Below are 27598 nucleotides of genomic sequence, written 5' to 3'. Positions count from 1 at the left end.
GCAAGTCACACAGGAACTAAAAACACCAGGGCGGGAAACACACACACAAACTCGAGTGAATAATCGTTTCGCAATTAGACGAGAGAACCTTGAAGGCGTGATGCGACACTCGGATGAGTTCTTTGCAAGATTGCGCGGATCTTTCCGCCTACGGGTAAAGCGAATAATTGTCACGAGACCTTCTAGTGTACGCGAATTTCGATTGTATCCTTCATCGGTGGTTTACGACGACCATGGGAAATTCAGAACATCAAAATTAGTCTTCGGTCTTGCGTAACAATATTTTAATGCCATTTAATCTACCTTGTCTGTAAATAATGATTGATTTGGCCAATTCAGAACCACATCCTTGGAACATAAGCTTCGCTTGGCTAAGTAGAATTCTAATTGGCTTTAGTTCTGTTCAAATAATTTTCAAATCCGCAAATAGTTAGAGGAATTTTTGATATTGAAATAGTTCTTATCTTTAACATTTCCGGTGAGTATATACGATAAACGAAAGTGATTAAACCACCAGCATGATTAAGGAGATGTTTCAAAAGGTTCACAAGATTGGGAAAAACCCTTTTCCCTCCTCCTAGATCCTGTTGCATGCAAACGATCGTCACGCCTCACTGCAGGAATTTGCCTCGCTAGAGCAAAGAAACATCCGCAAATTGATCACAAATAATAAAAATGAGTCTATCCATGAATTTAGGTTACTCATCTGTTTTATTATTCTTGTTTGGGGTTGATAATTCCGCCTGGTCCGGAAGAAATTGGGCGTACCGCCTACGCCACAGACGCGGCACTGGAAACAAAAATCGGCGTCACGGACACGGCGTTACGGTGGTCTACCATCATTTCGCCACAGTTGTTTTCACATCAAGAATTCAAATGTAGTAATGTTTTCACCCAAGGTCATATTAGATTTTATTGTATAATTCACCCGAATTCGCAACTACATTCGAGTAGTGTAATTACTCTTTTTATTTAAAAAAAAATGCTGGAATAAAAATCGATGCATAAAAAGATGTTGTGGATTGATAGCGGATGTTCAAGTTCACGCAATTGGATCGTGACGTTGCCTTTTTTTTTATAAAAGAAAAAAACAAACCAAATTCCTTCCTGGGCCATCTCCGGGTTTCTTCTTGTTTCCTTCGTACACAGGCAAACTGGGAAATCCCTCCCCCTTAACTCGATTTTTGCATGGCAATGGTACTCGACAAGGCGGAGCAACAATTGAAAGTGAATGCTTGTGGCCATAGAAGAATACCCTCCCACCCATCAAACTCAAGGTGGCAAAGCCGAAAGAGTATTTAAACCAACGACTTCGGCTTCAACATCAACCAGTTCAATCTTCAGGTTTTTTCGGCGTTCTTCGTCCGGCAATTTCTCGTCCGGATTCTACGTGAGAAACTGTACCCTGATCAAGGTAATAGAATAAACTCTAAATTCACTTTTCATTTAATTTCATTTAAATCTTAATCAGGTAAACAGTGTCATTCAAGAATGACTTGCATCAATTTGGCAACATTCGTTGGCCTTTTCGTCTGTCTTATCCAATTAGCAGACAGCAATCCGTACAACAATCAACGGTATTCCGGGCATTCGTTCTCGTCGAGATCCGGTCCTAATGGAAACGGGATCGCATACAGTGGATCTAGTTATCACTCCCTTGGCATCCAGGCAACAGCTCAACAACAACCTCAACAAGGTAAACTCAATCTTATTTCTATTATCTCTGAGAATTACATTTGCTTTTGTCATCCCGACAATGAAAGGTCGTTCTAATAACGAACAGTACTGGTGGCAAGGATCTCAATCACCTTTTAGTGAAACAGCAGCACAAAACAGAGGTGTTTCTTCCGGGGCTCGGGCTATCGATACATCACGAGCTCACGCCCGTCCCTTAGTTCCTGGTTGTGGTGGAGGAAAGTGTTTTGGAGCTGCTGGTCATTCCGCAGTAGCATCCAGCCATAGCAACAGTAATGGGCAGCAAAATTATGTCAGCCAGCAGTACCTGCCTCCAACTGCTGCATCATCCTCTCATTCGGCACAAGTTCCTCATCAGTCCCAGAATTTGTAAGTTTTATTTTGGGGGCTACCATCATGCGTGACGAATCTTGCTTAACGATCCGGCAATGATTTTGTATAGTGGTGGGGCTGCATCTCAAGGTCAGTCTTCAAATGTTGCGCCATTCCCTGGATGTGCGGCCGCAATGAAATGCGTCACCGAAGAATTTTGCAGTGTTGATGGTGTTATGGTTAACACACCCGTAAGGCTATCCCCATACGAAAAGGAACACCTCAGGGTCCCATTGATGGTAATATTCGTGATTTCCATTGCATTTCATTAATTATTAATCAGATTGTTTTTTTAAATCTTAAAGGAGTGCACGAATTCCGAAACTAACCAAGTTGGATTCTGCTGTCGTGACCCATTGTACGAAGATCCCTGGCCCGCTGATATGCCTATGCCCGGCATGACCAAATTGCCGACCCAACCAGGTGGTGCTTCGTTAAATCGACCTGTAGTCTCTGCTCCTGCTGTGTCATCCATTAACAGCATACCTTCAGTTTCGTCTTTTAACAACGGTCAGTCAAATGTCAATCGACCCGCCGTTGCAGTCACAGCTGCGGTTTCTACAGGTAGCAATGGAAGGCCAGTGTCTAGTGTAGGTGCTGCGGCTTCTTCATTCAATCAAGCATCACCCGCTCAGCATGGACAACCATCTCAACACTACGGCCCTCCTTCAGGGACCCCATCACAACGACCTTTTAACCAGCAACCCGCTGGCCAAGCTCAACGACCTGCCACTGCATACCAACCGCCCACACCGACTTACCAGGCTTCTCAGAGCCAGCAGCAAACAAAGTAAATTTCACAGAGAGCTATCCAATGTCATGTTGATGGATGATGCTAATTTTTATGGTTCACCATTAAAGTACTCTTCAAGGTCCACCGGCCCCACCTTTTGCTGGATGCGCAGCTGCTATGAAATGCGTGACCGAGGAATACTGCAGTGTCGAGGGTGTTATGGTCAACACACCTGTGAGGTTATCTCCGTACGAGAAGGAATACCTACGCGTTCCATTGATGGTACGTTTCTAAAGCCCAATGTCTAATATTCAGAATTTGATTGTTGACGAATCAAATTTTAAAATGTGATTTTCTTCAAAGGAATGTACGAATCCCGATACTAATCAAGTGGGATTCTGCTGTCGGGATCCGTTGTACGAAGATCCTTGGCCCGCTGGCATGCCTATGCCCGGTATGACCAAGGTACCAACTCAAACAGGTGGTGCTTCATTAAATCGACCTGTAGTCTCTGCATCTGTTGCTGCCGTCTCGACCAATAATGGCAGGCCTTCAGTTTCGTCCTTTAACAACGGTCAGTCAAATGGAAATCGACCAACCGTCACAGCCACAGCTGCTGGGTCATCCAGTAGCAATGGAAGGACCCGTAGTAGGTCAAGGTGCTGCGGTTTCATTTAGTCAACAAGGGCAGCAGACCAACCAATATGTTATTCCCACTTCACCGGGCCCAACACCGAGACCCGTCAGCCCCCAAGTGGCTTCTGCATCCTATCAACCACCATCGCAATCCTATTTGCCACCCCCTGCCCAGAAACCTGCCACGCCCCCACACACGGCTTCTGGTTTCAAACCTGCCCGGCCTGCATATCAACAGCCAGCACCTTCTTCTCACCAACCTACATACCAAGCTTCTCAGAGTCAGACAAAGTAAAAAGACAAAATTAATTTTCAACTAATCAATGACTTATGTATTTATCGCCTGGGGTATTAACTTATGGTTGCATACTAACAATTTGTGATGGCAGTACTGCTTCTATCCTCCAAGGCCCACCGGGTAGTTCTTTTCCTGGATGCGCTGCTGCAATGAAATGCGTGACTGAAGAATTCTGCAGTGTTGACGGTGTGATGGTTAACACACCAGTAAGGTTGTCTCCTTACGAGAAAGAGTACCTCCGCGTTCCGTTGATGGTAATTTATCAGTCATAATTTTTTTATCGGTTTTAACTGCATTAAAGTCATTTGCTAAATTGACAAAAATTAATCGGTTCATTATTTTTTTAAATTAGGCTTGCCTGAATAAAGACACGAACCAAGAAGGATTTTGCTGCAGAGATCCATTGTACAATGACCCATGGCCAGCTGGTATGCCAATGCCGTAAAAATAACATTCCATTGTCGACGAATTTAACTTGAAATCGGACCAAGCAACGAGTGGTAACACCTAGCCCAACGAAGCCAATTTTTGACTAACCATTTTCTAAAGCGTTCAATTACCGTAGTGCTTCTGTCACGTGACGAATTATACACGATTGGTTTTCTTCCAACATTTCGTGCTGCCATTTAATCTTAATTGGGTTTTTATTGTGGGGTATAATAGTTTTATCATGAATTATTTGGTCGAAGCCTTTTTAAGCTCCTCCTTAAAGCGTTCTTTGCCTTGCGAAGGTTGCCGTAGCAAACTTATCCGTTTTGGGAAATAAATTTTCATAGCCAGTAACAAGGGAAAATTGATTAAAGAATAATCCTGAGGATTACTGGGAACGACATTACGGCTTAATGCTAGACGAAAACTTCTCATGGCATTAGTATGCCACTAGAAAGTGCCGAAAAGGGATATTTGATTTTGAATTATTTATTTAGCTTTTTTTATTAATATTTTAAAAATTAGGTCCCGAATGAAGTAATTGTTTTAAAATATGACCGCTAGGTAGCAGCACCTTACTGTCGCTGATCTTGATTTTTTTTTTATCAGCAAAAAAAAAAATTGAAGTCGTGGACACTGCTGGTTACATATTGTTTAAATGCTTAATTTATTACGATATTGTGGCAGTATTCTTGTCATGAATTTTCTTTTTCGGTCTCGCTTCCGCAGTCAGTGCAGAGCGCAGACTAGTTTTTCGATTGCCGATACTTAGACTGCTGTTGACCAGTTAACGTTAAAGTCAGTAGATGGCAGTTATGTGTCTTCTGTTCGTGCAACCTTTTATGGCGTGAATTTTCAAAGGGGTTAAGTGAACAAAAATGGTTGCTGTTTGTATCCCAGTGAACTTGCATTGATTATGCACACTGTTTCATACTGTCATCGCTTCCTTATCCTTCGTCATCGTCACCATGAAACTGTAATTAATTCTTAAATTTTAGTCTTTGTAATAATTGCTTGTTGCTCGTGCCATTGAGAAGATTCCAATCACGTGGTTTTATGCTCACTTTCTGTGAAGGACCGATCTGTTTTCTCAACTCTCTTTGTTTATTCGTCCTTTCAGACACACGCTTAAAGCTCAGCAGTACTATATTCCAGAATCCAGATGTGTTGAATAGCTTTTCTAGTAAGAAATGGTTTCACCACCGAGGAACAAACAAGGTGCAGCTTAATGATAGAACAAGTTTTTTCGAAGTGCTTCACATGGGGTACCCCATAGAAACTGAAAAGCTGTGTGAGAGATCTGGTAATTAGGATCTATGGCTATACAATCAAAAAATGTTGAAAGAAAACTTTTTCTGCTCTCGTTGCTGCACAACTTCTCTGTTAGCTACTTGTTGGGGAGGAAATGCCAACTGTAGGACCAAAAGTTCTAGATATTTTCCTTTAACATTTGAATAGGATTCCTAAGCATAAAATCTTGTGTTTGGCACGTCATGCTTGCTTTCAAGTCGAATTTCAGGCGGAGCCATCTCGTTAGGAGATCCAGTGAACCATCCGGCATTCACAAAAGTAGTTTGATGTCTGGTTGAATAGATGCATGTGTTCCACTGATTCCGATTGACCTTTAATCCATTTGTAACCTTACTTGTACGTTGTACTTGACGTCAGCCAGGAAGTTTGCGTCATAGTCAAAGGAAATTCAGTTCTTTTTGCCACTTGTTGACAGCCCATCACAACTTCAAGCAAAGCCACCAGTGTTTTTTCTAGATCAAAGACTGGGGCTGTTGAGTCTGAACTTCAAGAACTCCTTGATCAACACCATAGCCAAAGAGTTGATCCTCCTTTCAACAACAAGCAATGGTAGCTATTAAAAGAATTCTCTTTCTAACGCTTGACTAATATTCTACACGTTATTTATAGGTGCAATCTGCTTGAAACTAAATATGGCATGGTTACTTTCTGCAAATTCTTCGGTAAGAAACAAATTCAATGATTAGTGCCCTGTGTTCAATTCAGCTGGGAAAAACCAGTACTGTGTGAAAAAAGATTCCGCGGGCAGGATCAGCGTAATGATCGTTTTCTCTTCGGAAGCGATGCGATCGATCTGCTGCGGAATTCTAGGCGATAATGATCTCACCTAGGGGGGGTACCGTGAACATTGGCCGTGTATACGTTCTGATTAGCCATCTGCGACCTGCCGTTTCCTCTTCTGGGTAACCATGAAAAACATATTCCGAATGTTCAATATCCTGAGATAGAATTGTGCGAAATGTAATTTCCCTCCTAGGTTTGTTATATTTAACCGCCATTAACTTCATTCAGGTAGAACCTTGCGAACTTTTGGGAAAAACAAACATGCATGTAATAGATTTTATTTTTACTTTCAAAGAAAGCCGCCTTTTCCGTTGTCCCCGGGGGATTAGTCGGTCGTTACCAGGTCGTAATTATGTTGTGAGGTCTACTGTTGTTTTTGTGTTGAATAGAAATCTTACGACACGATTTCCCGCCGGTCCAATTTATTGAACCAAACCGTCCAAGTCCCGAAATTGTCGCAATGGGGATACTTGCAAAAAAGTCATAATTCCATGGCCATATTACCTTTGTCTATTGCCATCTTATGTTAAATCAATAAAAAAAAATTCCGCTCGTCGATTTAAAATCCAACTTAAATTGTTAAAAACTTTTGTTTTTATTTTATTGCAGCCATCAAAGGAAATTGACCAGACTTCAGTTGATTGCAGTCGCATGCTCACGATCCACCAAAACCGGCCAATCTACTGTGACTGTTCACGAACGACTTTATTCAAGGTATGAAATGGGTTGACAAGAAATTTATTATTTTAATTTTAATCCCAGTATTATTTGGATCTGATTTCATTTGAACAAAGTCGTTGGGAAAAGGACAGCCGAGCCCATTGGATTCTAGATCCGCGTGTACTACCTAAACTCGTCACGAGTTGTCATATGACACTAGGGTTCCATTCTGTTGACTGGTGTTATTCGACCTAAGTCACCGCTCATGGGTTGGCATCTATTACCTCTATGCTATCTAATAACGCTTTACATTTCTGCGATATTCGTAATGCAGGCAACTTCTCGATTCCCCCCCTCTTTTGTGAAATGGAATCTTTCCTCTATTGTCAGTGCAACTTTCTGTTCAAGAAAAATTGACAACAGAAAGGTTTTAACATTTGTAATTGTCTTTTTATTCAGGTATTTTTCTTGAGAAGTCATCCGTCGCGGGTATGCTGGTGTAGAATTACGGCGCTATGAAAACACGGCACAGGATTACGTTACCAATCAAGCTAATTGCTTGCGAAGCTGCCGACTGAACTGCCGCACACTCCTAAGCGCATCGCTCAGCCGGATGTGTACACAAATGACTACGAAATGAGGTAAGTCGACTCACAAGTTTTAAAAAACATCCGCCTCGAGTAAGGCTCTACAACTTCTAGAACTACAACTACTGGTTTCTTTACGGTTCTACATACAATTCATAATCTTGGATGAGGTTGTTATTTACCCCATATTAAGAAAGAAGCCACCCCATAATGAATGACACCCCAAGACGGAAGAAGGAGCTTGCTGCGCAGAAGAGTCATACGATCTGCTATTATTCATTGCTTTCCGAGGCTCCCCAGCTGTGAGAGGTGCCAAGGAATGGATTTGCCTTTTTTTTTTTGGCGAATAGCAATTTAAATGCTACTAGATGGCTCTGTTGTTCGGGTCCCGCTGTACGTGTTCCGAATCAAACGGGCTTCGCATTTGGACATAGACTGGTGAATTGGCTGCAAACCACGTCAGTTGCAAACGTGCCACCATCACGGTCAGTTACGTTGCCCCTTATTCAGCAGTTTGAGAGTTGTTTTCAAATATCGTTCGTGTCTAGCATCTTTGATTGAAAAACATTTTGTTTCATTAGTGGGAAACGCATTCATTTCTGCAGCTCATTGCTGTCTCTTCCTCGGTGCGGTGCGGTACTGGATGGCATCTCGTGGACTAGGTGCATCCGCCACCATTATCACTGCTTCCATCATCAACCCATGTGTTTCACCATGTTTTCGGTCATCTCACTCGTCGTCTTCTCGACCGTTACAGGTAAAAAAACTACTCTTTAAGCTCCACCTTCTTTTCTTATTAAGAAATGTCTCGTTTTTTTACGTTTTCATTGATAATCGGTAAGGGCCACCAAAGTGGTCCATTTTTTTCCGCGTCTTTGGGACTAGCGCCATTTTCAGATGAATCCTGTCCGATTCGGTCAAATCGTTCATGACGTTAAGCCTGAAACGATATTATTTTGACGAGATTTGGCCAGTTGAAATATGTTTTCAGGGTTTTTATCGATCGTTTTGAAATAAGCGAAAAGAGATTTTTAGAAATAGTTTTTGATGTCGTATCGATGTTCTTCCGCCACGTTTTTAGCCGTCCCCCCTTTTTTTTCGCAGGGTTTCTTCTTAATTGTCGTCTTTATTTTCAAAGACGATAAAGAAAAGGTAACAAGGTCGTATAAAAGAGCTCCTCTTCCGCTAGAATCCTCGCTTGAACTTTTGATCGTTTCGTCCCTCGCCCTTTTTCATCATCATTTTAAAGATTTTTATTCTTTTCCCTCCTTCAAAATCAATTGATTCATCTGAAGAACCGGATCGTTTTTCAGGTTCGTTAGGCAAGTGCTTAAAAAAAGAAGAAATGGGGTGGACCAGTTTAAAATGTATTATCCTTAGTGGTTTATTAGCGAAAAATCTAGGAAAAAGCAATTATTTATTATGATTAGCCGATGTGACTTCTGGCCTGGCACCAACTGGCGGATACAAAGAAAAAAAAAAAGAAAAACAATTTTTCACCATACCCATCGATTAATCGATTATTCCTCCCACCCGCTTTAATATTACTACCTTTAACGGCTGGGGGTAGGAAAACTGTTACATTCCCTTTCTGTCCAGTAGGTCGTGTTCGGACAACTTGCGTTTTTATTCCTCAATCTTACACGCACGTCCCTCTGCGGGCGTGTGTCGTCGGCATAAATACATCCAAACCTCTCGCGTCTAAACTCACGGTCCCGCTCTCTCCTTTTTGTGTGTGTGTGTCCATATTGAAAAAATCTGAATAGTCCGGAATTGTGGCCCGTCTCGTTCGATATTATGGCACCCCACCACGCGATCTTTGTCCAACAATATTCTAATGTCAACTAAACCCGCACACGTTAAATTCGCCCCTATATTGTTAAAAAAAAAAGAAACAACCCTGGTGCATTATAAAATTTTTTTTAAAGCAGTCCTTCCGGTTTTCTACTGTTGGATCATCACAAGAAGGGGCAAAAAAAATCCTTTGGCACACGATGCGATGGGTGATGTTTCTAACTTCCTGATGTCGCTCCAATGTCACGCGAATGGCGGTAGGAGGGGGGGAGAAGCTGGGGACGAAACAAATCGCCAACGTCTTGATGGATGATGGCGTCGGTCTCTTGCTGTCGTGTACCAGCCGCAAGAGTTTTCTGCTAGCGCTTGCTGCTGTGTGCGGATAATTAACTACCACTGCTATACGATCCGTCAGGGAGTGCCGATTAATGAAGGGTAGTGTGTCTTTCTCCCGTCTTTGGGCGCCTAGCTTTCTCCTCCCCTCCACCCCACCGTTCATCCTTTTGTATTGTTCACTACATCGTTACGTATATCCAGAGCTAAGAGAGAGAGAGTGTAGAGACAGCCCCGAAACATAGTTTTTATTATTATTATTTTTTTTTAAAAAGCGTATACGTCTCTCTGTGCTCTTGAAGTCACGTGACTCTCATTAAAGAGCTTTGTATCTCGCGGTGCCCAGATTTGGTGCTATCAACTGCAGGCCACCAAACATCCAACAGGGTTTTACTTGGTGCACCAGTTAAATTGTACCTATCGATTCACTCACCCGCCTTGTTTATTTTTGAAAGTGGCGCCAGGCAGCTGGCGATGTCGAGAACCGTTTAGTCGAAAAGCAAATGGATTTAGCGAGGCATGAAGATCAAACGCATCGTTTGATCGTCGCTTAGATTTATCTTCGTAGTTAGGGCGGGATGTTGTCCGGTCGCCTCCACCGACCTTTTCTTACCCGATCAAAAGCGAACCGGGAAGGAGTGACTTTTCAATCTTTTGACAAGGGGGGAGGTATGTTTTGATCAAAAAAGATGATGGGCGATTGGACACGCTAGAGTTCGTTCAATTACGTACACGCGCAGGGACACAAATACAACAATATTGGGACAGGACAATAAGTCTACCTCGGTAACCGCTGCCGTGTTCCTGTTTTGTGTGTGCACGCGTGCGACGTTTCGGGGAGGGCTCGCAGCGACGATGAAGAAAGTCTGGAACAAGAGAGAATAATAAAAAAAAAAGACGAATAAAAACTTGGTGGGTCCCCGAACTCGCCGTTCGTGACGGGATTGATCAATATCTGAAGGTAGCACACGGTGAATATCATTATTTTGTGTCGGTTGCAACTTTCCGCGTAGACAGGCAACAGAGCAAGGAAAAAAAAAAAAGAGAGAATACCTTAGAAAATCAGCGCAAATTCCAGTACTTATCTTTGAAAGTTGGAATTCCGTTGTGTCGTGCGGATTTGCGTGATTTGACCTATAATAAAAACTTCTTTATTTCTTCTTTTTCTTTCAAAAAAAATATATTGACTATTTCTTTTTATGTATTAATATTTAGGTAATGTTCCGGTCGTTTCCGGGAGCGTTAGCAGCGTGACAGATTCGGGACCAATGCTTCAAATTGTTGAAATGCGCGTACCGGCCGTAGTGGAAGACGGTTCGGCAACGTCGGTCATCCTCGACTGCGATTACGTTTTACGTTCTGCCGACAAGAAATCCGAGTTGGTCGTTCAATGGTATTTCCAGAACGGTTCCAGTCCCGTCTATCAATGGATACCGGGCAAACGGCCGCAAGATCTTGGTGTGCTCAAAGGCCGTCTCAATCTCGACTATCGGGCGTCCAATGACCCGCACAAGCGGCACAGGGCGCTCGAGATCCTTAAACCTACTTACGAACTGAGTGGCGTCTATCGCTGCAAAGTCGCCACCGTCGAAGAGGAGGCTGTCGCCGCCCGGACCATGATCATTTACAGTAAGTTTTCTTTTAAAAAAAAATGAAATTTGATTCGACATTTTCGTGAGTTCACGGTGAATAATCGTCATCGCGTTATAGCCTAAAATGATGAAGGTAATGTCGTGTAGGAAACCTGCCTCCGCATCATCCATCTAACGTAGTCTTGTAAACTTACTAACTACTCTCTCTATACCCAGTAGCCTTGTAAAAAAAGGGGGGTTGCATGATGAGGAAGCCACAACGGTCTCGCCGGAGCTATACAGATAAGAGATGTAGGGCGTAGCAGCTGTTGGCTTTCCCTTTGACGCCAAATGGTTCGAAAGCTGGGAGAGATGGGTACCATAAGGAGGGAGGGGTCCGTTTCCGAATGAAAAATATTGGCTCACTTCCACATCTACATAGTGTGTCGCCCATCTCCGCTCTTTTAGCTATAAAAGAAAATTCAAGTAGATATTGAACAAGACTAGTATGAAAGATGAATCCATGTTGGCTTTAAAGATTTAGATGCGTGTTGTATAGGGTATGTACGCAGCCTGGTAGGTTGTTGGCGAAACACAAAAAAAAGAACGGGGGGTTGGAAGCATGATTCAATGACTTTTCCGGCTACGGTGGACCGTTCATCATTTGTCGATTTTAGGAACATCTTGTTATTTTTTTTTCTCCCCCCTCCCTGCGTGAGTTTCGAACTCGTTTGTCTTCTTTTCTTATGGGATAGGGGGTGCAAAAAAGAAAATGGCGTAGAGCCCTCAAATTGAAATGAATCAAGTTATGGCGTGAGTCTATATGCGAACATCAGGATGACAAAGTGGGTGTTGGAAAGAAGAAGAAAACATGTGAATGATGGAGACTTTATGGAAAATAAAAAGAAATGCGCGTGGCAAGGGCAGATCAGCCATATCGTCCATCTTCTTTTACTGCTGCTGCTGCTTCTTATGTTATGGAGGTGGAATGTAAAACCATTAGCTTGTTGATGTAGGGAAGATTAAATGATGTACCTATTTCGTCCTTGTGATAAAATGCGAACAACTTAAACTAATCAACACGTTTCTTTTTCCCTGTCCGTTATAGCTCCTGCTCGCAATCTTGAAATATGGCATCAGAAAATGTCGTTTGACGCTGTCAACGTGACGTGCAGAGTCGAAGGTATTTCGCCCAGACCTCGGCTTCAGCTCTATCGTGGTGATCGTCCCGGGTATGTGACATTTTTACTAATTTGCATACGATAATCGGCATTTATTTTGTGATTATCATTCCCCCCCCCCCCCTCCAAAGACATAGTTCATATTTCTTTGATATTTCCTCTTCTTCGTGCACTTCTTAAGATATGGATGAATCGATCTTTTGGGCGTGGACGGATCATATGGGAAAGTTAGAGAGAAAAAAAAAAAGGACGGGGTGGTGTGTGCATGTGGGTTTGGTTTTTTAGTGGGGGGGGGTGATAGATCGTCCATCACTCGATCGTTCGTTGGCCGTCGTTCTATCTGCGGCACCCTGGCGATGATGGGCCATGCTCCGATTCATCTTACTTAACTCTTTGACTGTCTTGGGGGTGTGTGTGCGTTCTAAGGTTTATTTCGCTTTTACCGTAGCCCCCCCCCCCTAAAAAAAATCTTTTTATTAAGTGCCCTGGACTTGCTTTTCTCTTTTCTAAGTTTATATATATTTATTTCCTGATTAATCGATCTCTTGTATTTCTAACGCGTCCAAGGATTATGGCCTTTCCGCCATTACACATGGCGGTGTTATCGGGCATTGAGAAAGACCCTTCACAATTTTGCCCACCTGGAATATTAGAAATATAGGAATAAAAGGACCTTTATATGTGTGTGTGTAGGTAATACTTTTTCGCTCTCTGGCTGATGGGATTCTATCGATATTTTTAGAGAGGACTGATGGATTTTCGCCCAAAAGTGGGGCCGCCGGCCATGTAGCAGCGGTCGCGTTGACCCAGGTGATGGAATCCCATCTCCGTTCTTTCTTTTTTCTCTTTACATCGGTGAGCGACGTTGTACGTGTGCGAGCAATAAATTCGTTGCAAGACAGTTTGGAGTAGGTGTGTGTGGGAGGCGTCCTATATGGCCAACGCCTAATCTGTAAGGATACAGAATTGGTAGCTCTTGAGCCCGAAGTGGTTTGGAAAGCCCCAAGTCATCGACAAGGAGTTAGTAACCGTTGGGTGGGGAGTAGTACGCAATTAATTTGACGGGAAAGCCTGAAGAAAAAAAAAGTTAGTGAAATATTGGACACGTGATGCATTCCGTCTTGGTTGGGTTGACATTTAAAAAAAAAAAAAGATTTAAACCTTTTTCTGATGTGAAAAGAAGTCATTTGTTATGTATCGATTTAGATTGGAGATGGATGGAATGCCGGCTGAAGTTGTAAATCGACGCGGACTCTACGATGTGACGCTCTACCGGGTAGTCCACGACCGCTCACTCCGCCAGGAAACCATTTTCGAGTGCGTATTGTCCATTCCGGCCACGCAGTATCAAATCGCTCGCAGACTCATTTACTATCCAGGTCACCTTTTATTTATTTTTTTTACCTTCATCTTATTTATTTGCTTGTCCTTTTCTACGTCTATCGACATTTTCTTGTTCATTTCTTTGAAGGGAATAATATGGTAGGCTGTTGTAAACGTTGATCGATTCCGCCGAGCTTCCCATCCATTTTTGTGGTTCAACTTGGAAACTAAAATCCATACTTTCTGGGGGAAAAAAGCATTTTTTTTTGTGCGTGAAAGGCTTAACGGGATCTCTCTCAATTTTGTATTCGATGGTAAAGTCTAATTTTCCGTTATCGGTTTGGTGGAATGGAAAGAAAAAAGGGGCGTACGAAACTTGGAGGTAATTTGAAAAAATTGAATATTTCCCGCCATGTTAAATGAGTCAGCCTTTAGGCAAGGACTTTATTGGATCCTGTCGATATTTCCCATTTTACATGGCTCTTTTTTTTTCTTCTTCTTGTCGTCACAATGTTCGCTCCTGTCGTAAGGAGCAAATGAAAACGAAGGCGCTTGGTGGGGTGGGCAAAAGTTAAAAAGTCATTCAAAGTTTTGAAGATTGAACTCGAGTTTAATGGAAGTCTTTGGTGGAGTTCTTTTTTCTTACTTCCTTCCTTCCCTTCAAATGTTTAAAATTGGATCGATATAACCTCCCAACATTTAATGACGAAAGTTGGGCTGGGTGGGCACAAAACGCACAAAGGCGGGCGGGGTGCGTTTTGTGGTTTTGAAACTGAAAACAAAAGTTTCAAATTTCGTGTCATTGTTTTCGAACAGAAATGAAGTACCCTCGATCGATATCGAGAAGTGAAGCAATCATGTCCTTAATTCAACCGGTTTTGTATTGAAAATGATGTCGATATGTATTTTTTTAAAAGACATTTTCATATCGTTATTCGTCGGAACTTGTATGTTTAAATTCTTGGAAAATGAAGATGAAATGGGCGTTGCGGGAGGTAAAGAAAAGCGACGTCCTCGATCGCTTGGGACTCTTTTATTTAGAAAAAAAAAAAAGATCCATTGAATGCTGCGCTTCCATCATCCTCTGTTGGTTTTCTTTCGTATAGAGGAAGCCATTCAAAAGCTATATCACTTACCGTGGATACCGGACCATGAAGCATACTACCCCCTTTTGATCATTAATTCAACCCGAAAGGATATTTATTTTTCATTCCTATTTTCTGAAACCGTAAAAGAGAATTTCTATAGACTATTTTCCAACATTTTTATTTTTTAAATTTCAAATGTCAACCTTCGAGCAGTGTTTCTGCTATCTCTCATTTGAATGCCTAATTGGAATTATTCACATCACGGAGCGTTAGATTCTAGTGCGTGTGATGTCTGTTCTTTCCTTCCTTTTTGTCTTGAGTATTTGATCTATATATTTCGGTTAATTCCAAGGGTTTCCCATATTTCCGACTATGATTAACCATTTAATTTTAAAAAAATTTGTTTTTAATTTGTATAGGTCCAGCGCCCATCCGGAGCAGTAGCAGCAGTATGAGTTCAGGTTAGATCATTTTCATTGTTACGTATTTTTGTGTGTGTTTGCTCGAGTTGATTACTTGTGTTGGCAAACTGAAAACTTCATTTCGAAGCGGCGTAGGCAAGTCCCAAAGTCTGTTCTTTTCTATTGGAGGTTTCGTGCGGAATTGACCCTTTTGTTGAAGTGCAAAGTTATGTGTGGACCAAGGACTTCGGGTCGGTTTCATTTCGACACATTATTATTTTTTTTACTTGTTTCCCTTCCTAAAATAAGCGACGAGCGCCAGCGATCGATGAATCCCGTGTGTTGTTTGATCAAACATTCTCCAGCACACTTCAAACCTCGTTGGCCCCCGTCCTTTTTCTTTCATTCTTTTTTTTTTTTTTTTGGTTCTTACATTTGAAATACTGTGACTTTAAATCAACAAGGAAATGATGACCGCCACTACACAAGTCAGGAGGTCTCTATTGAAAAGGATACGGAACATGGAGAGAGCATCGGAATGTTTATGTGCGCACCAAAGGCAATTCGAGACTCTTTGCTACTATACAACTTATATTAACTATCGATCGTTCACGTCGGGCCTGACGGGAAGCGAAAAGAAAAAGGGGGGAGAATTTGTGAAGTAAATAAAAAAGCATCAACAACAAAGCGGAGGAGAGGAAAAAATCAAGACAAAATACATTTTTGTTTTCACTCGGCAAGGAGGAGCTATGCGCTTGGCATACGTATTAAGTATGAACGTGTCGAAACAGCCGAGTTTTGCATGCTCGCCTTTTATTTTCACTATTGTCACCGACTGACTGTTTGTTAGTCTGTCATTCTCAACTGACAAAGCAATAAAAAAAAAAAAGAAAGGGCAGGGTGGGATGGATCGATAGTTTGTGTACAGCAAACTAAATCAGATGGTTGCAGTCAGTGTACGTTTCAATTTGGGAAATTGAGAGCATTGTACATTTTCAAAAGTATTGCATTGAATTAGTAGCAAGCCGATTTTTATTTCGATCGGAATAACTAATTTGAAACTCCCCCCCACTTTTTTTTTCCGCCTTTATCCTGGATTGATGTTTATGGTGTAGGACAAACAGCCAGCCGGAATGCTTACTATCTCGACGCATCCAGCATCTGGATGAATGGTAGGCTACTACTTTTTCTTCTACTTGTCCTTGCGTCTTCTGTCGGGATCCTCATCGTCTAGCAGCTTCATTACCATGACAACAGCATCCAGCAAAAGGGAAAACTCTATTTCTGTGTGCGCTCTCACGTTGTGTGTTGGAGAAACGGCCGAATATCCGCGCGCTAGCACCGGATGAAAAACAGGAAGGAAAAGAAGAAAGAATCAAACAAAAGAAGAGTATATTAGAAGAAGAAGAAAAAAGAAAACCGGATAGATCGTGTTAATCCTTTCTGGGTGTGTTTCCTTTCTCCTTCTATTATCTCCCTTTTTTTTTCTTTTTCTTTCTGCCGTGTGTGCACAACCGAATGATGTATAGAAGAAGAAGAGAAACGCAGAAAGGAAAATTCATCACATGACACGGATTATGGGCCCAATGTCGCTGACTTAAAGGACTAATCCGTAGTGACATCGTGTACATATAATTGAAGTGTGTCGATCGCAGGTCGGTATTATGATTAACGCATTGCGTCGTCTTTGCTCGCGAAAAAAGAAACCTTCCGGCTATCTGTAAAACAGTTGGGGAGGGAATAAGAATGTTGTTTTATTCTTCTAGTGTGTGTGTGTGTGTGTTGTGTGTAAAATGTGTAAATGCGTGTATCGAGCGTGAGATAGGCGCTATAGAAAGTAGGTAATTTTTACGGTTGTTTTGGGCCAATCATTTTCGCCCGGCGCGAATCTCCCACCTCCTCTCGCCATGCTTCCGTTTTCCTATTGGTCCCGATTGCCCCGTCGGGCTGAAACCTCCTCTTTGTGTACAATTTTAAAACTACTTCCACTTGATTTCACACCATTTTTTTTTCCCGTTTGTTCTAGCCCTCACACCGTCTTCCTTCGCTTTCCATTCATTTTTTTATTGGTTTCAAAGAAAAAAACAAGAAAACTCATTATTAATTTGAAGTTTTAAATTTTTTTCCCATCGCCAATTTTATTAATGCATTAACTTAATCGGTCTGGTGTCAACCCGTCATCGTGCACGAAAGAAAACGGGGGGGATAAAACCACCACCGTCTTTCGCTCTGGCCGCCCCACGAGAGTTCCAAACACGCAAGCTAAGTGATGTACGCATCTTATTTTAATGAAAAGGAAACCATGGCACCGTGAATATGGCAATAAAAAAAAAAACGGGAGAAGACGAGGGGGAGGAGGAAGAAGAAAAAAAAAAATGCACATAAGTAGTTACCGGGGTGGAAAATTTTTAAGTACGAGTCGCTGTGTATCTTCTGTGTTCATCTATGGCGCTTAGTTTAAATCTGGAAGAAGAAATGTGGACCGGAAGGAACTTTTGTGTGCTCCCCCTTGAATGTCAACCCTCTGCTGTTTGGTTGTGTCACCCATCCATCCGTGTATTCATCCATTTATTCTCATCATTTATAAAGAATGTAATTTTATGGAGCGACGGGATGACATTGGGATTTATTGATGACGCATGACGCAACACATTTGGTCGCCCGATTCTTTCGTTCGTGAAGAAAATGGCACTTTTTTTTTAAATTTTCACGCTGTCAGGCAAAGTGTCCAAACGATTTGGCCGGGCTGAAGTGTACTCGTTATTGCGAAGTCCCGCCCGCTCCCGTCGATTAAACCCGATGTTTATGCGTCGGTAGTTTGGGTGCTGGAATTCTCGTAATCGTTTTAAGGATGACTATCCTTATGTGTGTAAGTGTGTCTGTACATTTGAATGGGGGGGAATGAGACGATGTTGAACAAGAATTTCTTTATACGTCTGCCGTACAATTACGCAAAATACAAAGCGAAAGAATGAACATTTGAATTTAGCGCGTTTACGCGTTCTTCATTTTGCATCCTTTACTTTGCATTTCGCTATTGTTTGCTTAACATGTTCTTTCTTACCCTCCGGCCGATTGTGTCCTGTATCTACTACGCAGACTTGATTGGATTTAGATCTTTTCGTGAGTTCCTTGTCTTTCCAGGTTTGTTTCCTATTTTGTTTTTGTTTAAAATCCGTCACATGTAATTGTTCTTCGTCTAGGTCGAAATCCAATAAGAGAAACACTGGAGAAAACTCCCCAGCCCTCGAGTATCTACCATTGCCAGCAGAATCATTTCGCATGCACTTTCTTGCCTCGGGAAAAAAAAAATAGCTACAGAAAGGTAGGAACATTTCCGGTCTCGTATTTCCTATCTAAGTATCTCGTTACAATTTCTTTTTTTTTTTTTCTTTATACATCCGATCTCCAAGAAAGCCCATATACATGTCTACTTGTATCTTGCATTCTGAAAAAGAAAACAAAACTGGGCTGGAATATTCGACCGTCTAGGCCCACAAACAGCTAGCGGGGCAATAGGGAAAAAATAAATCGGATGCGGTGACGACACTCTGCGATAAGCCTATATAGAGATGCACTGCATCGCATAGGGTGTCGACATAACATCTTCGGGCACGGCTATATGCGTAAGGGAGATAGCTGGAAGACGGAAAAGGAGAGTGGGGTGGAATGTCTTTAAAGGGTTAGCAAACTGTAAATACAGATAGTGAAAGAGCAGCAAGACGAGAACATTATTGGGAAATATGAACGAAGACTTGGCACACAGCGTCTTGGGGAGGGACAATGATATTTGAACAACAGTAAAACCAATGTCTCTCTTTCGTGTCGTGGCCTAAATAATAATAGCGTGACGGGGCAGTCTAGTCGATGTGCGTTGAGAGACATTGTCGCGCTCCCTTCTTCTCTGTGTTATTTCACGATTCGGATCGTTAAGTCTCGACGCAGCGCGTCGTCCATCTGCTTGCCGTTTGGCTAAACTTGCCTATGAACTATTTACATGTGTAGAGGATCTCTTTTTTGAGGGGGGGATTTGAGTCGTGAGGAGAAAAACCGGGGGAATTAAATCTGGTCGCAGCCGGCGATCTATCGAAATGATCCAATAAGCGTCGTCTGTGTTTGTTGGCAGCAAGTCTGTGTCAATGGGAAAGTAAATCAAGTTAGCCATCGATGTACAGTTCTATACAGACAGCACCAAATTCTTTTTTTTTTCCATGCATCCGCTTTAAAAATAGAAGTCGATGAACGCCGAGCTGCTTTTCAAATGCTTAGCATGTAATTAAAGCTTAACAGCATCGCTGACATACGCCAGAGAAACGACTTTTTAGCTCTCAATGAAGTTTTGATTTTTTTAATCATTCTTCTATCTTTGACTTTGTTTTATTTTATAACGGTCGATCAGCTTTTCCGATACTAAAGGCATTGACTCAAAGGTGCCCGTGACAGTTCCTATATGTTGGGAGTCAATATCGACATAAAAGACGTTCCATTTCGTAGATGGATAGCGAACTGTGTGGCGTTCGGATTATTCAAGCTCTGAGAACCCGATAAAAAAATACAACCCCCTTCAGTTCTTCCTCGCTTTGTGTATACTTCACCCGGGATTTATTGGCTATTTGTGTACAGTATATAAGGATTGCGTGTGGAGGAAAGACAAAGGATCGATTCCCGTTTCCCTTGCTTCAGAATGTTGAGATCATCAAACTCTTTTGTCTTTACACACTGGGAAAGGATTTATTTTTTTTTTTTGAAAGAAAGAAAGAAATACGTGTGTTGCAGTGTATTGTCCTAATGGGCCACTTCAAATGTCTCAACAACCATTCCGTGCTATACGCTTCCTGGACATTTGTTTTTTTGTTGTGACACTTTGGGCGTTGCTCCGTTCATTTGAACGTAAAAAACGATTTCGGGAAAGATATTTTCGCATCCTTTGAAATTTGTGTTTGTTTAACGAGATGTAGTTGGCTGTCATGTTTTACGCGAATGTCAGCTGGCGCATTTTTCATTTATTTTTCGATAGTGGCGCTTTGCAGAATGGGAACGTGTTCGTAAAAACGGGCTCTTTTAAAAGATGAAAAACTTGAAATCTCTTAACGTAGTTCCATATTGATTATTGAAATGTTTTTGCTATTTCATTTTAAGTAGTCGGCACTTAGCGAAATGATTCTTACCTAAGCCTATTGAGGCCCAATCGTTTCGTGATGGAAATAGGATTATCCTGTTTATTCGGATTTCTTTCAGTACCTAATATGCGTAATGGATCCATAAGGTTTCCTTTCTATTTTCTCGTGATGCAGCTATTCTTCTTTCGATATCAAATATCGTTACACTTCGAACGCATTTCTATGTATTCAAAATGGACGATTTGTAATTGAAATCTGTTGAAATTTGGCTTACATTAGGAAACAACTAGCCATTTGTGATTGGACTACGGATGTCACACAAAACACTGATCGTCCAGGATTGCCGATTATATTTTTACTCTAATCGGAACGGCCTGAAAGAAAAATCCAGTAGAGGCGGGGATTCCAATCCGGGGTTCAATCGATTTTTTTTTTTTTTTTTCACATCATCGACATGGAAGGTTTGATGCTCTATTTATATATATTTTCTCTCTCTTTTTATATATTTTTCCGTGTTACATATACTGTGTACACTAAAGTTTTGGCTGGCAGTCAACTCCTGATGACCCTGCTGTGCTTATCTGATGGGAGGGGCCGAAGGAAGAAAGAAAACTATATGGGGGGAATGAAACTGAGAAAGATAAAGGATTGTTACGAACCGTCCGCTAGCGCCCACGCCTCTACCCTTCCAAAAGAAAACAACAACAAGAACCCGGCCATAGCATGAGGGATGTATACAGCGCAAAGTATAGGGCCTAACGTATACATTGCAGTTAAACCAAACAAACACACACGAGTTCCCCCAAATCTGGGAACCCGACTCATGCCGGAACAAACAAACAAGCAAGAAAAGAGCCTTAATGAAAACTGATTGAAATTTTGTAATTTGTGTGTAGCTCGGGCATGGACTACCCCGTTCCCCTTGATGAATAATTATTTTTTTTCCTTTCTTTTAGATTTCTATTTAATTTATACGTGAAAGGCGAAGCATCTGCATTTGACTAGCTACCACGGGTGGATTTCCTTTTCATTTCCCGTTACATTATGCAACGATTCTTTTGTTGCTCCAAGTTCGATCCTGCGTGCTGATCAATTCACAAGTGGTCCAATTCGTTCGCTCAAGTATATTGATGTGTCATCGTTCTTGCTGCCCAAGAGAAAAAATGCCCTTCTTATTCCTTTTGCAGATTGGTAAGTTCCTTTTGACTTGCAGTTTTGTTGTGTCACTATCAGCATGTGCGGCAAACAAAGTCACTCTACATTATTTACATTGGGAGGTCAGCAGCACTCGGTTTGCACGAAGAGCTAAATACGTACAAGATTGGATGGGCTGCTGTGGCCTTCTCTTTCCAATCTTGATTATATACCCCAAGCTGAAACGATTCTTTCTCCTGGAAATAATTCAGACAGAGTGGCGTGGATATGTACACAACAGAATGAAAGAGAGAGGAAGAAAAAAGAATAAATCCACCGAACCGGGTTAATTCATCTCTTTCGTCCGTCAGTCCATTAAAAGGAAGCTGCCCACCGTATGCTGTGAGCTTGCACATGGTTCTCTTTTTCTACTCGTTCGCATTCGCTTTTTTAAAATAAAGTTCTCGGGGATTATGGAAAAAGAAGGAAACCTACAGCAAAAATGAACTTTAGTTTTCATTCTATTTCTGGTATTTTTAAATGCTATTATTAATAACATGGAAATAATATTACATTACCCTCTTCGCGTGTAGGGTATACTACATCATTAAACGGTGAACGGTATGGTCCCTAAAAGTGAGACCTGGCGATTCCCGAGCTTTTCTGTATGGACGGCTGATGGATGATTCCTTTCAAAATCGTCTGTCCAGCTGATGGTTATGGGACCGAATGTTTATTTCGCAATGGATGCGCCTATAATATAGAAGGAACACCAAACGACATGACGCTACCACCACGCCCTTTTTATCGTTGGTCATGGGAAAAGTACTGCTGTGCATTATCCTTTTATTTATTTCTTTTCTCTCTCTCTCTCTCTCTCTCTCTAAAAGATTAAAATAATATCCTTAATGTTTAGATCTTTTATCTTTGGTGTTTAGGTCGTTAATTCTGCTCTCACTGCGCTGGCATAATTTAGTATCCGGATGACCCGCAGAGTTGACTGTACAGCACCAGCGGGTATAGTGCAGTAAATTTTGCCATTCAAACGACGCGCAGAGGACGACCGCAGACCGTGCGAAAAACCTAATGACGGGAAGACATTACGATGAAACGCGTCACGCCTTTTTAATTATTCCCCGAGGCTAAAGTATGTGATGGACATCGAGTAAATTTGATGTGCGAAAAGAAAATATATATTATATTAAGAAAAAGGAAAACTTTCAGGTATTTATGCATAATTTGTTTGACCACAACATGCTGCCCTGCATAATTTCTTTATATTCAGCAGCAAGGAGAGAAGAAAACAGAATTCAAAAGGACATTGAGCGACCATCCGTACGCACGACATTATTAAATTTCTTAGAATTATACAGCCGATATAAGAAGGTTGAGCTAGAGACCCCATCAGCCTAAATAATAAAGAAGATTATTCCACCAGAAGAAGGATATAACACGCGCTCAACCCCATCCTTTCCTGAAATCGCTCCCGTTTTCACGAGCATCTATCGAAACTGACAAAGAGGTTTATAGCCAGCGTGACGTCACTAAACCAGGTCCGTGTTTTTGAAGAAAGAAAACTATTTTCGTACTTTTTATGGTATCGAACTGTGTATTTCCTTTCCTCTTCAAAATAAGCAGCAGTCTAGACTTGCTGGTAGGATCCCCTAGTGTATCCCATCCGGCCTATCGTAAAAAACCGGATTTTTTTTTTTTATATCTTGTGTATACAAGTAGTATCTGTGCTACACTATAAGAGGAAACGATCCTGCTGCTGGCCAAAGAAAGTCACCCGCTGGATTTCTCCCTTCCGGTGAAAACTCTGCGGGGTTTATTCACCCAACTGCAGTGAGTTGTCATGGTACTCACAACGCTTTGTAGACCAATGTTACCTTACTTTCTATAGGACCCGATGGACTTGTTTTGCTTTTGATGAGCAACTTCCGTAAATTTTTTGGACTTTGCCTATGGTATTCCTTTATCGGCAATTGGCTTGCTTTTCACATGATTTCTTTTGAGAGAGGAAATCAACCATTACCAAAAAGAAAGACCGATAAATAACGTTGGACTAGTGGACACGTTTCCTTTTAGAAATGCAACTGATGTCGATACAATTTGCTGCTACCCCATAACAGGACACAATGCTTCTTCATCTGGTGAGCTATAAACAATATGGTTATACATGTAAACCCTATCCTATACTAATGCAGTTGTCATTCTATAAACCAATCGACTCGGTGTGGGGCGGAGCTTTTTGGTATCTTACAAAAGAGGCTTTCCTTCAGCTCTCAAGTTGGAGACGGGACGGAAATATCACAATTACTGTCCTGTTAGATAGAGGCTCCTCAAGTCGACATAATAGTATAGAAATCGAATTTCCTTTGGCGGAACAAAGCAGTAGCATAAAAACTACGAAGTTTTCTTGCTGGTATAATTATGGGATGTTTTTGTTAAGTTGAGAGAGATAATTATTGTTAAAGGATTGAAGTCATCTACGTCGTCTTCGAATTTACCAATAGTTTGCTGTATCGTGATGTTAGAAGAAAAACAAATGTCGATAATAACGTTAATAGAACACTTTAATATCCATGGTTTGTCGTATCATTTCTTCAACACGACTGATCGTCAGGTGCTCATGAGTGAGAAGAACTTCATAGTTAGTCGGATTTAGAAAAGTTTTAGATGCAAAGAGTTTAGAGGAGTCACCAGTCCACTTGGACAACACATCATGTGTTTTTTTATGCCTGAAAATGAAATTCCTTAAAGTTAAAGTAGGATTTGCTGAAATCTTTTGAATGTCTAAAACTTAATAGTGACTCCAAATGGTTGTGTAATTGTTTCTATATACCAAACTTTGTGACAGTGGTGAAAATGTCAAGCAGGATATAAAGCATGCATTAAACTAGTTACTTTTAACATCTGTACATTTTTTTCAATGATTCCACAAGAATTTATCTTCCAAACTCAAAAAATTTTAAGTAAATGCTTTTTTGAATAACCACTCTGTCACAATGAACTAGTCAAATAATGAAATCTACTGGTTCAGAATTTAAAAAAGTAAAACCTACTTTTATTAGTGATTATTTAGTATTAGTACCCTGGAGTTCGGATATGTTGAATAACTTTTTCCCGGTTAAATCCCACTAGGTGTTTCATCTTGTTTGTTCGCAGTTGGAGAGTCCTGGAAAAAAATAGTATGTGATCACTTGAAAGGTGACTGAAACAGCTTATACTTAAAATTAACAATTATCCTTAGTAATATTATGTAACAAGGGAGGACAATCATGGAACAGTCGTCAATTCAAGTTTCTGATTGCCGCCATATTGTCAAAGCATCTGGTGGAGAAATCGCCAACTACTAAAGAATTTCGTTCCAATGTCAGTCGTTTGTTTTTCGGGTGACTCAGCCGAGTTCGGTCGCCATGATGGTTGTCTCGCGAATTGGAAACGCCCTGCCGAATTTGAGATTTGTTAAGTATACCGCACTGTTATCATTGTTTTTCTAATTGATATCATTATACAAGTTTTAATGTCGGCAGAAAGAAAAAAATGTAAGCAGAATTTTAGGGGGGAAAGTTTTATCTTAACAACGTGTCAGCATACCCCGGCGTGGTATGCTTCCTCGTAATTCAATTTCTCTGTAAACTATTTTCCAAGGGGAATTTAGCTTTGCGTTCAGTTTTTTTCACCAAACTATCATTATGATCTTTTTACTATTTATCGTAATGTATTTTCCTTTTTTCTCAAATTAAAAGGTGAAAGCAGAACTTGGCTGAAATTTAAATTTGAAGAACGGGGCAGCTTGTCTTGTATTCTATTTTGTTTCTACAATTTGTTCAAGATTCTTTTTGTTGTTTCCTGGCATAGACAATTGCCTAATGATGATGTGTTAAGAATTTTTTTTTTTAAATATATTTTAGGTGATCACCATGAAAGCCTAAGATGTTTCACAACTTCTTACACATCTGCCCTGATAAGCCGTGGTGTTCTGTGGTGGCCAAATCAAAATCATTAGGGATCCAAAAATGCCTATAATATTCCTGGTGACATTGTTTAATAAATGATTATTGTAGCCTATTCTTAATTTGTGAAATCAGTTCAGTTTAGTCTAAGGTAACTCAAAAGCCTGTGCAATGCAAAAAGAAAAATTGTTTTGTTTTTGTTAAGAAAGGCAGTTAATTGACGTTTTTATTTGTAGCTGAAAACTACCTCTATTTTCATTAAGGAAAAAGGAACTTAAGACATTCTAAATGGGAGATATTGTTCTTAAAAATATGATAGTTTCTATCTAGTGCAAAGAAATGTATATATGTTGACATTGCTGGTGTGATTCAATTAAATACCTTGTATATATTAGAGGACCATTAAATAAAAGATAAATAGAAAAATATGACAGGAATTGTTTGTATTGTCCCACCGCCTCCCACAATTCCACCACTGTTTACATACAACACAAATACAAAGTCAAACATACATAATGAAATACATATATACACACATACACAAATAGTTAACCCGTTGGCTGCCACGCCTTACAACCCTTAGGTTGTGTTACTACTTAACTACGCGTCGCATCTGAAGGATCCACGACCAAGGTGGGACTTGTCCGAAGACAAGTCCGGGCTGATGCGATGACGGAATCCATTACAGGGAATGCACACCCTCAAGATTCCGCCACCGCATCGAACAAAGAGAAGTCCCTACTGGTGCATTGCCTACGCGCCTTTCGGCGAAGGCCATTGCAACTGCCCCACCCCATGGGGCAGGACAGTGCGGCCGGTCCCTAAAGCTACAAAAAAAATGGGAGAAAAGTGGGTGGCAGCCAACGGGTTAACTCACACGAACAAAACAACAAAACAATACCACAGTAAATAAGACGTTCCGCGATGATGTCCTGTGCCATAGCCGTGGGTTGTTTTGGATCCATACACCTTCTGGAACGACATCTATCGGTATTGGATGCCACCTGAATGACGAAAAAAAAATTCTGAATACTAAAATGATTCTTAATGCGAAGCCAATATAACTCACGTGGTTCATGCCGCACGGGAATCCAGACTTCAGCACATGTTTTGGACGATGATTTTCCAGTAGATACGAAGATGAACACTCGGCAATCCTATGACAGAATTTTTATCATAAAATCAGAATACTAGATAACACGTAAAAATAAATAAATAGTAATAAAAAACCCAGAAATAAATTAAAATAAATACCATAAATAGGTGAGGGTGTTGAAATTTCAGAATATTTGAAGGCTGGTCAAGGCTGCTTAGAAGAAATGGATGAGATGGTATCGGAAGATGAAGATTTAAAAGCTCTAAGATTTCAAAATTATTTAACTTGCTGTAATATTACATAAATAGATTATGTTATGTTACATGATATGAGATGCAGACGTCTATGCATAATGGTCAGCTCAACAGTGAAGTTACGAAGAAGGATAAGTGGGAAGTTGGTAGATGATGGTTGGCACCACCCAATAGATTAAGATACTGCGATTGTGAGATGATATCCATCATTAAACTAAAACACACTGCTACAAGCTAATAAAAATTCTTAGAATCAAGGTGCTGTTCAGAGTATTAGTAACCTATGGTCATTGATGGCTTACTTTCATTTCAGGATTCTTTTTGCCTTTGTGTTAAAATTGATTTCTCAATATGAAGGATAATATGTTCATTGTATCTCGTTCAGTAGTTTGGATTGGATGGCAAGGGAAACTATTGCACACAAAAGCAACTTATTTAATATTTCGCCCTTCTAGAACATTTCTGACGATGAAAATACTGAACGTGAAACAACATACCGTTAAATTTTAGATGAACAATCCTTTGAAACCATAAGAATTAAGAAATATTTGTTAACACAAAATTCACACGTTACTTTGTCGATAGTCATAATGGAGGACACAGAACGCCATCTAGTTTCCCAATCTATAACCAAAATTTGCCATGCTACTGCGTAGCCATCTAGTGAAAATTACATTCAAGCCAGCTTTAAAAATAAGCCCGACAGTGGCGAAAATAGAGTTCGCTCTGGTTTGAGAGCTACAGATTATGAGTTACTCAAATTCAAAGCGGTTGCGATAAACCAATTTGATTCCGTTTTATTCAATAACCGCTTTACTGGCGGGAAACATATATTTTATT

At 40.9% G+C, this 27598-nt stretch overlaps 2 protein-coding genes and 1 long non-coding RNA gene across 32 annotated transcripts; 2 read left to right on the top strand and 1 right to left on the bottom strand.

Annotated features, from left to right (window-relative positions):
- Window positions 1-1266: 1266 nt before the first annotated feature.
- Window positions 1267-4346, top strand: LOC116936515. The gene is given in 9 exon segments (XM_045179824.1): window positions 1267-1414; window positions 1472-1696; window positions 1764-2064; window positions 2138-2306; window positions 2373-2857; window positions 2929-3454; window positions 3456-3727; window positions 3826-3988; window positions 4087-4346. Coding segments are annotated over 8 exon segments (2214 nt in total). The 5' UTR covers window positions 1267-1414; window positions 1472-1491; the 3' UTR covers window positions 4180-4346.
- Window positions 4347-4846: 500 nt separating this feature from the next.
- Window positions 4847-25523, top strand: LOC116936524. 30 transcript variants are annotated; one of them, XM_045179914.1, is made up of 24 exons: window positions 4848-5139; window positions 5931-6023; window positions 6084-6136; window positions 6867-6971; window positions 7052-7186; window positions 7377-7558; window positions 7619-7989; window positions 8086-8261; window positions 10847-11260; window positions 12311-12434; window positions 13590-13762; window positions 15214-15255; window positions 18295-18339; window positions 18399-18520; window positions 20595-21506; window positions 21598-21979; window positions 22043-22274; window positions 22388-22673; window positions 22738-23294; window positions 23353-23602; window positions 24594-24659; window positions 24720-24916; window positions 25202-25255; window positions 25367-25523. In XM_045179914.1, the coding sequence occupies exons 8-15, from the start codon at window positions 8207-8209 to the stop codon at window positions 20613-20615; spliced, it is 996 nt and encodes a 331-aa protein (XP_045035849.1). In that variant the 5' UTR covers window positions 4848-5139; window positions 5931-6023; window positions 6084-6136; window positions 6867-6971; window positions 7052-7186; window positions 7377-7558; window positions 7619-7989; window positions 8086-8206; the 3' UTR covers window positions 20616-21506; window positions 21598-21979; window positions 22043-22274; window positions 22388-22673; window positions 22738-23294; window positions 23353-23602; window positions 24594-24659; window positions 24720-24916; window positions 25202-25255; window positions 25367-25523. The 30 variants fall into 30 exon arrangements, with proteins under 30 accessions (XP_045035853.1, XP_045035768.1, XP_045035849.1 ...); XM_045179911.1 differs by having other exon boundaries at window positions 24720-24921; XM_045179912.1 differs by lacking the exon at window positions 25202-25255 and adding an exon at window positions 24986-24997 and having other exon boundaries at window positions 24720-24921.
- A 311-nt stretch (window positions 25524-25834) lies between these two features.
- On the bottom strand, window positions 25835-27398 carry LOC116936547. Its single transcript, XR_004401765.2, has 6 exons — window positions 27256-27398; window positions 27061-27169; window positions 26828-26992; window positions 26663-26766; window positions 26478-26565; window positions 25835-26412 (listed from the first exon to the last, which is right to left on the bottom strand). It is a non-coding gene; the product is annotated as an uncharacterized LOC116936547 (long non-coding RNA).
- Between the last annotated feature and the right edge of the window lie 200 nt (window positions 27399-27598).

Source organism: Daphnia magna, linkage group LG1, assembly GCF_020631705.1.
Source record: "Daphnia magna isolate NIES linkage group LG1, ASM2063170v1.1, whole genome shotgun sequence".
NCBI classification, from domain to species: domain Eukaryota; kingdom Metazoa; phylum Arthropoda; class Branchiopoda; order Diplostraca; family Daphniidae; genus Daphnia; species Daphnia magna.
The sequence above is the reverse complement of the archived record's forward strand: the minus strand, read 5'-3'. Positions and strand labels throughout refer to the sequence as shown.